A 12,413-nucleotide genomic window follows, 5' to 3' on the forward strand; every position below is an offset into this window, starting at 1 on the left:
AGTATATTTCATGTGCTTTATATTAAATACTTGAAATGGTTTTTTATATGTTTCTTTCCCCTCAAAGTTGGAGAGAATAAATAGGGCCAGGGAACAAGGCTGGAGAAATGTGCTGAGTGCTGGTGGAAGCGGTGAAATGAAGGTAGGTCTTGGGTACCCGTGCATGTACACTGCTGCTCTTTAACTCGGGTTTCACCCTGCTGTGTGAAATGAAATGTATACATCTGGCTTGTTTCTACTAGAGTTCTTCAGCATCTGTTAGGACTTCTTAGTTTTCCTGCACATATTTATGTAACTTGTACTGATAATTCGTATGTGACAGTTAAAATTGCTTAAAAAGTTTGCTGAGAAGGCTGTGATTCACCATTCCTACGCCATCTTTTTAAAATCACACACCTGGCTGTGTGCTCTAGTCACACAGAGCTGAGGACCAGACCGCAGTCTCCCCACTGCACACGGCTGCTGCAGCTTCATCCCCACATTTGTATTCTTTTCACCTGATGGCCCCTGCGCGCCCGCCCTCCCTACTCCCACTCCCCACTCCAAGCATTTACTTAGATGACCAGTGACCCAGCTAGCCATGGACCTAGATAGGTTAGTTCAGACATTTTCTTTAGGCAGATCCAGACTGTATAACCTTGGGCAAGTTACTTCACTTTTCTGAGCCTTAATTTCTTCATTTAAAAGAAAAATTTCAAGAGCAGTGCACAGAGGTTGACTCTCAAGGGTTCACATGTTAACTTCCTTTTCCTTTCTTTGTTCTGCCAGTCTGAATCTTGCGTTTTCTCTCTTGCACTCACAGCATCCTTTCCAAATCTGTGGTAGGCTGAATTCTAAGGTGGTCCACAAATTCTTGACTCCAGGTATTACACCTAATGCTCTCCCCTCCCCTGGAGTGTGGTGGAGACAATTTGGAGTGTAGCAGCCGCCTTGGTCAGGCTGTGTCCCATGGCATTGCTGATGCGATATTCACTCCTGTGGTCCCGTCACTGCTTTATTATAAGACTCCCTCATGGCAGGCTGAAAGGTTAGAAGGTCAGGGGGACAGCTTCTGCTGGCCTGGAAAAAAGCCCTTGTTCACATGGCAAGAAAGTATTGGGATTCTCTGGGAGATCATCTGCTGGCTCTCTGGCCAACAGCCAGCAAGAACATGGTAAACTTAGCCATGACAGCATAAGGAAATAAATTCTGCCAGGAACCAGTGAGCTCAGAATAGGTTCCTGAGCCTCAGATGAGAATTGCAGCCCTGGTTGACGCCTTGGTTTCTGCCTGGTAAGACCCTGAACAGGGGACCTGCTATCCATGCCCACACTCCTGAGACACCTTAGGCACATGGGTGTGCCTTAAGCCATGGAGTTTGTGGTCATTTATGGCACAGCAGTAGTAAATGAATATATACTATTATTCCTCTGTATTGTAATTTTTAATTCACATAATCCACAACTATTACTTAAGGTCTTTAAACTGACTTCCTGGGACCCATCTCAATAAACTTGGTGTTTAGGCACCAAGTAGATATTAACTAGAATTTGTTACCATTCTTTCTTGTTTCTTTTTCCCTAAAATTTATGATTTGAATAAAAGTTTCTCTGTTTTATGTAGACATGGTCTTCCCTGGTGGCTCAGATGATACTACATAATCATCGTATACAGTCATTTTTTACTGCTGTGCAATAAATGACCACAAACTCCATGGCTTAAGGCACAGCCATGTGCCTTAAGTTGTCTCAGGAGTGTGGGCATGGATAGTGGATCCCCTGCTCAGGGTCTTACCAGGCAGAAACCAAGGTGTCAGCCAGGGCTACAGTTCTCATCTGAGAATCTGCCTGCAATGCAGGAGATCCAGGTTCTAACCTTGGGTCAAGAACATCCCCTGGAGAAGGGAATGGCAACCCACTCCAGTATTTTTGCCTGGAGAATTCCATGGACAGGGGAGCCTGGCAGGCTACAGTCCATGGGGTGGCAAAAAGTCGACATGACTGAGAGACTAACACACACACGTTTTTTACTGTACTATCCACTGTACTGTGACATTGACCTTACTACCCTCTGAATGATAAGGAAATGTCAGGATTTGGCCCATTCTGAAATAACTAACCCATGTCTTTTATGATCTGAGAATAAAAACCTATCGGAGTACAGGCCCTGAGATCTGGTCAAGTATTTTATATCAAGTTCATGATTAGTGTTTAGAATTTGGTCATGTTTTTCTTTTCCCTTTGCATCTGTCTTCTTTATGCAAGAAAGCATCTTTTTTCCTATGATGTTTAAAGCTGTATTTAATCCTAAAGTCCAGCTTTATCAATGTTTGATAATAGTGTTAGATATTATGTGCTTATTAAGTTTCTGCTTTGCTTCGTAAACTTCTATACTGATTTCTGTGAGGATTAGTAAAACTATTTTCCATAACATAAAGCAGATTCAGTGCTAGTTTCTGTACTTATTCCCCATGAGGTTTGTAATAGTTAACTTCATAGGCTGTTTGATTTCTGTATTATTGATAAGAACCTGGAAGCTTAGTAAAATTTGAATTGAATGAAGGAGAACCCTCAAAGTAAAGATAAAACAAAAATAAACATGAAGGGAAATATTTCAGAGTTCATACTATTATTATATACTTATAAATATTAAGACATTTTGCATAGTATAAATAACCAACTGTTTTTGATTACTTAGTGTCTGCAAAATCTGGGACTTACTTGCTTTATCCATTTTTTTCCTTTTAGGTATTTTTTTCTCTTTTTTTAAATTGCAGTTGATTTGTAGTGCTTTATCTGTTCTTTATCTATCTTTTATGAATCTGTGTTCTTAGAAAAATTATGAAACATTCTATGTATAGTTTGATTACATAGATAACCATGACATTTAAGAGACATTCTGTAGTTTGACACTGTGTTGGAATACTCCTCAGCAGTGAGAAGGAATAGCCTGTTAATACACACATTGACATGGGTCAGTCAAAGACGTGCTTAGTGGAAGAAGCCAGGCACATATTGTGTGATTCCATTTATATGGAATGGTAGGAAAAGGCACACCCAGTCTCTGCAACAGAGGGAAGATCAGTGTTTCCTGGAATGAGGGGCCTTGGGTCCAGGTGAGAAGCCTGAGGGGACTTTTCTGGGTGATGACTGTGCTTTCAGTTGTGGTAGAGGTTCCATGGGTGTCTGTGTTTATTAAAACATCAGTATAATTGGTGACTGAAGTGATGTTTAAAAGATTCCATTGTTTCAGTATTCCAGTACAGTGTTCTCAGCATTATTTTGAGTATAGATATCTTTAGAAGTGAAGTGGCTCAGTCGTGTCTGACTCTTTGCGACCCTATGGACTGTAGCCCACCAGGCTCCTCCGTCCATGGGATTTTCCAGGCAAGAGTACTGGAGTAGGTTGCCTTTCCTTCTCCAGGGGATCTTCCCGACCCAGGGATTGAACCCAGGTCTCCCACAATGTAGGCAGATGCTTTACCTAGGCAGATATCCTCAGAGATATGAGTATATACATGATTTTTGCTGAATAGAAACCTTGAACCTCAAAGTTAAGGTGATATTAGTGCCAGACACTAAACTCAAGGAGCAACTAGTCTTATAGGAGCTGTGACCACCTTTTTTTTTTTTTTTTTTTTTGGAATAATAATTTTTTTTTAAAGCACCTCAGCAGACACAAGAACTGCTGGCACATTTAAAAAATAATTTTTATTATATTTCGACTTCACCATGGGGCATACAGAATCTTCCTTCCGCAACCAGGGATCAAACCTGTGTCCCCTGCACAGGGTCTTAACCACTGCTCCGCCAGGGAAGTCCCTGTGACCACCACTTAGCAAAATTCTGATTCTGGGAATCTTGCTTGAGATGCAGGTTTGAAAATGTGTATGAAGAGCACCTTGATGGAGTTTCCTGCCTAATTAAGTATCTTCCTTGTTTCTAACAATCTTCATTTCTTGCTTTTCAAGCTTCTTGAATCAGTTATCTGTATTTATCTTGAGCTGATTTTTAAAAACCAAGGCTTCTTATAATATTGTATGTAGCTTCTTTTGTCTAGATGTTAACACAAATTTTACCTCATTGTTGGGTACTGAGATGTCTTTTGTTTGGTGCTTGTCTTTTTCTTAGCCCGACTTCCCCATTAGGATGTCGTCACCTGAGAGCTCCTCTCCCTCTCCTGTCAGTGTTCTGCTCTCATCTGCGTTTGAGCACATCCCCTCCACTTGAGTCACATCAGTTTGTCTTCCTTTCGGTGCTGTTGGCCTTGCCTTTGAGGGTCCTAATTTCCTCTTCACCCTGTAGTTCTTGCACCCTGAGCCTCTGTATCATTGTGCACTTACTCACTCTCATCTTTCTGACCTGTTTTCTGTGAGTTTTCCATGTGTTTGAGTGCATGTGTCTCTGAGGCTGCATCCTGCACCTTCGCCCTCGTCCGGTGTTACCCCTGCAGAGAACCAGTTCCCTGTACTGCCGGCTTTTTCTCTGATTGCCTTTCTTTACTCACAGGCTGCTTGACTTGGTGTCAGTGCAGCAGCCTTTCACTCAGTTTCTCTGTCTTGTTCTCTCTCTTATTCTTGTTTACCATGTGTAATTTTACTTACCTGCCTAAAAGCGGTCTTAGTGCACTTTTCCTGCTAGAAAGTGTAGAAAGTGTGCTTTCTGTTATTGATTATGTGAACTCACACACCCCGGTTGGTCAGTTACCTGTAAGGACCTTTTCTGACCAAGTGTAACACTCCCTGTTTGCCTTCCTCATAGTTACCATCATCTTCATACGTCCTTTCTCTCCCTGCTGCCAACATCCAAACGTATACCTTTTGGTGCTTTTTTTTTTACTTTAATACCATGGATCATATTTAATCATTTAATCTGTCTGCGTTACCTTGTGTTAAAGGCTGGGTTGAGTGTTTTTCTCCAGTGACTTTTTTTAAGGTATTTTTATTTCTGTTTTTTTTTCTGTTTTGTAAATTTGCTCAGTACTTACTACTGTGGTGAGGGTCTGTTGCCATTCATTTGGAAATGAAATGTTTTTCTAGCTTTGTACTTTGTTTCCCAGTTTGTTTGTAAACTGCTTAAGGATGGATATATTGTTTTGCTTCTTTGTATTCCAGTGGTGTTTATATCTTCATTGCTTGTTGAATTGGATTTGGGGTATGTTAATTGCTGTATGTTTTGTTAGGTATAATTTTGAGTGTTACAAAAGCAGGCTCTGTTTTACGTATAAACTATACATATTTAAACTTAATAGGATGGGATCACATAAAATATATAAGAAACTTGTTGCAAAACTTGTTAAGACCAGTTTTTTTTCCCACCGTTAAATAAATTTAGTGATAATTTATGTTTTTGTTATATTGAATTATGCTTTATTGTTAGTAACAAGGTATACTACTTTTGATTGTTAATGGTTATAATATAATAGGAAAACATTTTGCTCTAGGCCCTGTGTTTATCAGTATGTTAAATTAGATAATTGCTTCGTAAGAGGCAAGTGTTGAGGTTCACTTTTTTCTTTTGAAGGTAGTACAGACCTTTGAGGCCTTGTGAGATAAGCATGTGAGAGCTTTTTGTTTGATTCCTAGGCTCCCTTTGTGGGCAGTGGAGGGGCCATGGCTCCATCATCTTTTTCCTCTCGAGGACAGTATGAACATTATCACGCTATTTTTGATCAAATGCAGCAACAAAGAGCAGAAGATAATGAAGCTAAATGGAAAGGAGAAATACATGGCCAGAGGCTTCCAGAAAGGTATGGCTGTTCTGCAAAAGTCACTGTGCTTTGCTTTAGAGGGAGTAGTGGAAGTCATTGTGTGTATTTATTGACAGAGGAATCCCACCTGGAGTACATCTAGGATTTCCCAGAGGGCTACAGATCACCACCACCCCTCTGATGCTGATGCTCTTGGAAAACTTGAAAAGGTTTAAAGGTGGTGTCTAAACAAGTCAGTATCAACGTGTTGGAGTGTAATGATCCATAAATTCACCCTTTGGTATAATTTTGTCTTTTGTCGTGTACAGCCAAATAACACCACTTCCCTGGCTGTTTTTCTCCATTATATATAGACAGCTTTTTGCCATCTGAATATAGTCATTTTCTTCTGTTCAAATTTGGCCCTTGATTACATGTGACAAACATGTAGCTCTTCAGTTAGGCCTAATTTATGGCTTATATTATGCTTATTTTTGTTATGGGCTGAACATATTATTTAAAGGAACATGTGATAACTTTAAACCACATATGGTTGTAATAACTTTATCTATGTGCTTTAAATAAATCATAATATATTTAAAATGGAATTGCACTCTATGTAGAACTCCAGAGCATGTTTTAGGTCTTCCTTTTCCACATCACTTGGAGCCCCACTTTTCTCATTGTTGTTTTCTCTTCACGTTCATCTTTGATTGATGACTCACTGTGATCCTGTTCACTAGGTTTATCCTTTTTCTCCATAAAATTAATCTGGTAGCACTCAAGTTTTAATTTGTAAAGTTCCTTTTTTAAAAAGTATGCATATTCAACTTTTTAGATTTTCTTCTATAAAAATATTCTGGTAAAGGAACAACAGATATCATTTTATGAAAATTTAATTTGTCATTTTTACAGAGAATTTTTTTGTGATAAAAATCTTTATGGTTCTCCCAGTTATAAAAGATTATTAAAAGGTAATTGAGCAGAGATAAATAACTGAAGTTCATATAAATTACTGTTATGAATTATGTACCATAAGCTGAAGTATTAAGCTAGTTGTAGATACTTCACATTTTTTGAGAAAAGAATGCTACAGACTTACACATGTGCATATTTTTTATGAAATAGTAATGAAGATTTTGTGTGAGGTTTTTATCCTGGGGTATTATTGGTCTTTCTAGCATATAATTTGTATGGCTTTGTTTTAATTTTAATCAAATCTCCTAAAATAAATGTGTATAGTGTAAAAGAAAATAGGGAAAGTTGTGTTATGCTTCTTCACACTGTTCATCTTCCAGCACATTTCTTGATTCTTCACAGTTGGAGCGGCAAGTAAGGGACTGGATTGTTGCATGTGCATCAGGCTCCCAAATAACCTTGAAATATTTAGATATGTTTACACTTGAGTTTCAAATTGTCTTCAATGGCTGTATATCTCAGTTACTTCTGCCGCTGGAACACAGCTTCCATTCAGGCTTTGTTTGAGTTTCATTATTTTAATTTTCAGCTTTTAAACCATCTGTGGCTGTGGAGATCCTCTACCATTTCCTTTCTGCCAACTTGGTGGGCTTAGCATTACTCAGATACATGGTATACATTTTCTTATATTGCTTTGAACCTGTCTTGATAGATGATAGATATTATTTATTGAACCCTTACTATAAATCAAGTTATATTTATTAATCACAGCATCCCTTTTATTTAAAAGGGATTATTTAATTAAAATTTTAATTTAAACTTAATTTAAATTTAATTAATTAAATTATTTAATTAAAATACCTAATTATGTATTACTCTTTTAATCAAAATGAAGAAACTAGGACCTGCAGAGATTTAAAACTTGTGCATTGTCAGGCCACTAGTAAGCAGTGGAGGTAGAATTTACACTAAGTGTGTCTCCAGTTAGAGTTCAGCTCCTTGAACACTGTTGTGTTCAAGGGACTTCTCAGCTTCTTGAGATACTACTAATGAATAGGTGAAACAGTTATTGATTTCCTTGGTTGTAAAATTTCTAAATAATGGATACTTTAATGATTATCCATGATCTCAAATACTGAATGAACTTTCATGTATACTCATTGAATTTTGTTTAATTTTTTTCTGAGAACATGAAAGAATTGGTTAAAAAAACTGGAGATCATTAAGTATCATATAATTTTCAAGAGGCAGATTCTATAAATTAAACTAGTTTTCTCCATGTTGATTATAGGCAAGACTACAGATAGAGCCTGCAAACATCCTAAAAGGAAACAGTCATCACTGCAGTGCAGTATAAATTCACAGAGAATAGATTCTGTCAGATACAGCCTTTATTTCTTCTTAGAGTTACAGACTGGAACTGTAGTTCTCAAACTGTGCTGAGGCAACCTGTAGCGTCACAGTGCCTTGGATATTTCTCGGTTTTGAGGGACACACAGCTGTATCTGTCAAAGTGTAGACCATAGTGTTAGCAGCATTGACCTAACTAGTCACTGACTGGAACTGCTAGGTATTTCTGTTGGTCTAGAGGCACTGTGAAAATTTTACTTAGATACCTAGTAGAGTATACAAACTTCAGTAGGATACATCTTATAATTTCATATAGCCATGAAATTAAAAGATGCTTGCCCCTTGAAAGAAAAGCTTTGGCTAACCTAGACAGCATATTAAAAAGCAGAGACATTACTTTGCCGACAAAGGTCCATCTAGTCAAAGCTATGGTTTTTCCAGTAGTCGTGTATAGAAATAAGAGTTGAACCATAAGGAAGGCTGAGTGATGAAGAATTGATGCTTTTGAACTGTGGTGTTGGAGAAGACTCTTGAGAATCCCTTGAACTGCAAGAAGATCAAACCAGTCAATCCTAAAGGGAATCAATTCTGAATATTCTTTGGAAGGACTGATGCTGAAACTCCAATACTTTGACCCCCTGATGCGAAGAGCCGACTCAATGGAAAAGACCCCGATGCTGGGAAAGATTGAAGGTGGAAGGAGAAGGGGACAACAGAGGATGAGATGGTTGGATAGTATCACTGACTCAGTGGACATGAGTTTGAGGAGGCTCCGGGAGATGGTGTAGCACAGGGAAGCCTGGCGTACTGTGGTCCCATGGGGTTGCAAAGAGTTGGACACCACTAAACCACTGAACAACAACAAGTATACGGTTGCCGGGGGCTCTCAATTAGACAATGTAAGGTGAAGAAATATAAAGAAAGGTTGTTAGGTACATTAGTCATTGGTTAAGGAATTATATTCAGTGGATGCTGGTTAATATTTTGATGTTGTCCAAACTTAAAACGTTTTAGAAGCACGTCCTCTTGAAAGTTTTCATTTTTAAGGAGGACATAGAAAAAATACTCACAGGATATAATCATATTTCCAGAAGACATGAAGTGAAGAGAAATAGTAAATATGTTGTTATGTCTCCTCCAGTTCGAATATTGATTCTTTTGGCTTGAACTTTGTTGTGTCATTGACATTACAGAGCATTTTCTCCATACTGTCATAACTTCCATTTTTATAATTTGTATGTCATTGGCATATGTGGTCAGTTCTTTTCCCTGACCAAACTGAATCAGCAAACTGAAATCTATAGTCCTCTAAGACTTTAATATTATCTTTCTCATATTTTTGGTAGCCTGTATTTGCTTCTTCCTTCTTTATTGTGTTATTTTTCTTCTTCCCTTTTTATCAGTAACTTTAAGATCATGGCATCTGGTCCCATCACCTCATGGGAAATAGATGGGGAGACAGTGGAAACAGTCAGACTTTATTTTTGGGGGCTCCAAAATCACTGCAGATGGTGACTGCAGCCATGAAATTAAAAGACGCTTACTCCTTGGAAGGAAAGTTATGACCAACCTAGATAGCATATTTAAAAGCAGAGACATTACTTTGCCAACAAAGGTCCGTCTAGTCAAGGCTATGGTTTTTCCAATGGTCATGTATGGATGTGAGAGTTGGACTGTGAAGAAAGCTGAGTGCCGAAAAATTGATGCTTTTGAACTGTGGTGTTGGAGAAGACTCTTGAGAGTCCCTTGGACTGCAAGTAGATGCAACTAGTCCATCCTAAAGGAGATCAGTCCTGGGTGTTCATTGGAAGGACTGATGCTGAAGTTGAAACTCCAGTACTTTGGCCACCTCATGCGAAGAGTTGACTCGTTGGAAGAGACCCTGATGCTGGGAAGGATTGAGGGCAGGAGGAGAAGGGGATGACAGAGGATGAGATGGCTGGATGGCATCACCGACTCGATGGGCATGAGTTTGAGTAAACTCCGGGAGTTTGTGATGGAGAGGGAGGCCTGGCATGCTGCGATTCATAGGGTTGCAAAGAGTCAGACATGACTGAGCGACTGAACTGAACTTAGCTAGTCCAACTTTGCTTATATCCTTGTCTTAATAACACACCTCCTCCATTAGCTTTAGACTTTAGTTTTTACAGCACTTTTAGTTTCACAGCAAACTGGGGTGGTGTAGAGGTTTCCCACATGCTGCCCCTTTACCCTTGCCAGCTTCTCCCACCAGAGTGGTTATTTTGTTACAACTGGTGAACTTAGGTTCAGTTAGCTTTTATGATTAGAACCTCAATCATGTGAGACCAGCTTCTGAAACCTTTGAGTGCCTGTTTTGTTTTTTTATTTTGAGTGCCTAACATTTGTACTTTACTGAGCTTTTATTTTCCCAAGCCCTTTTCTCTGTATTGCTTTATTTGAGTAAAGCTGACAACAATTCTGCTTCCTCCGGTAGACATTATGGCACTTAAACAGAGGAGGAAGCTTAATGAATACACCCTCAGCATCCTTTTTTCATTTCATTAACCCTATACCACCTCAATTCTTCTATACCATATTGACTCATTTTTCGTTACTCAAATTATTTCTGTTACTTAGATTGCTGCCTATTTTCATGTTTTCACCTCTTGAAATAAGTTTTAATCATCCTTCAAAATTTTTAAATTTCCTTTATCAGTAAAGGTTTTGAGTCATGGATATGAGGTACCTTACCCAGATCCACTTATGCATGCATTTGTAGTAAGATGGAAAATAAGTTACTTCTTTTTTTCTTGTCAAGATAAAAAGGAGTTTTCTTTTTAGCCTGTTTTAATGTCTGTATTTCACTTTCCAAATTCCTAATTTTTTAGTATATATTTGTGGCTTATACAATATTTATATTAATCATTCCTTTGCTCTTAATCTAGATTAGTGTTCTACTAATTTTAAGTGGTATAATTTTGGAACTCAAGAGATTGTCTGTTTAATTTGTCCAAAATAGAATATGCACGTGTAAATTCTTAATAATGTTTAATGAAGAGAATGACTGTAAAGAAGCTCACTGATTTTTTTTCCTCTATCCCTCAGAACCTTGTACACATATATAATTTGTTCACAGTTCAGTACTGTTTTACTACATCAGTGGGGGATAAGAATATGAGTATGAATTCTTCTTTTTGGTATATATTAAGTAGTAAATGGAAATGCATTTGAAAAATGAAGACAGCATAGGTTTCTAAATATTATAAGGAATCACAGAATCAGTTATAAACTAGTTTTGTCCTCTTGTTAATAAGGTGTATTACTATACAGTTAGCAAAAACAAGACCAGGAGCTGACTGGCTCAGATCATGAACTCCTTATTGCAAAATTCAGACTTAAATTGAAGAACATAGGGGAAACCACTAGGCCATTCAGGTATGACCAAAATCTGATCCGTTACAATTATACAGTGGAAGTGACAAATAGATTCAAGGGATTAAATCTGATAGAGTGCCTGAAGAACTATGAATGGCGGTTCGTAACATTATACACGAGGCGGTGATCAAAACCATCCCCATGAGAAGGAAATGCAAAAAGGCAAAATGGTTGTCTGAGGAGGCCCTACAAATAGCTGAGAAAAAAGGGAAGTGAAAGGCAAAGGAGAAAAGGAAAGATATATCCATCTGGATGTAGAGTTCCAAAGAATAGCAAGGAGAGATAAGAAAGCCTTCCTCACTGATCAATGCAAAGAAATAGAGGAAAACAATAGAATGGGAAAGACTGACGATCTCTTAAAGAAAATTAGAGATACCAAGGGGACATTTCATGCAAAGATGGACACAGTAAAGTACAGAAACGGTATGGACCTAACAGAAGCAGAAGATATTGCGAAGAGGTGGTAAGAATACACAGAAGAACTATATCAAAAAAGATCTTCATGACCCACATAACCACGATGGTGTGCTCACTCATCTAGAGCCAGACACCCTAGAAGGCAGAGTCAAGTGGACCTTAGGAAACATCACTACGAACAACGCTAGTGGAGGTGATGGAATTCCAGTTGAGCTATTTCAGATCCTAAAAGATGATGCTGTGAAAGTGCTGCACTCAATATTCCAGCAAATCTGGAAAACTCAGCAGTGGTCACAGGACTGGAAAAGGTCAGTTTTCATTCCATCCCAAAGGCAATGCCAAAGAATGTACAAACTACTACAGAATTGCACTCATTTTACACACTAGCAAGATAATGCTGAAAATTCTCCAAGCAAGGCTCCAACAGTACATGAATCAAGAACTTCCAGGTGTTCAAGCTGGATTTAGAAAAGTCAGAGGAACCAGAGATCTAATTGCCAACATTCATTGAATCATAATAAAAGCAAGAGAGTTGCAGAAAAGCATCTACTTCTGCTTCATTGACTATGCCAGAGCCTTGGACTGTGTGGATCACAACAAACTATGGAAAATTCTTCAAGAGATGGGAATACCAGACCACCTTACCTGCCTCCTGAGAACCTGTG

General features: G+C 38.4%; 1 protein-coding gene across 6 annotated transcripts in view; it reads left to right on the forward strand.

Annotated features, from left to right (window-relative positions):
- The window catches only part of NEK1 (NIMA related kinase 1), a 123,031-nt gene that overhangs the window by 37,719 nt on the left and 72,899 nt on the right, over positions 1-12,413 (forward strand). For all 6 annotated transcript variants that reach the window (XM_043486699.1, XM_043486703.1, XM_043486701.1 and 3 more), the window contains exons 15-16: positions 68-142; positions 5,564-5,727. In XM_043486699.1, the coding sequence (XP_043342634.1) occupies positions 68-142; positions 5,564-5,727 (239 nt within the window). The remainder of the gene's footprint in view (positions 1-67; positions 143-5,563; positions 5,728-12,413) is intronic.

This window comes from Cervus canadensis, chromosome 14, assembly GCF_019320065.1.
Source record: "Cervus canadensis isolate Bull #8, Minnesota chromosome 14, ASM1932006v1, whole genome shotgun sequence".
Taxonomy (NCBI): Eukaryota; Metazoa; Chordata; class Mammalia; order Artiodactyla; family Cervidae; genus Cervus; species Cervus canadensis.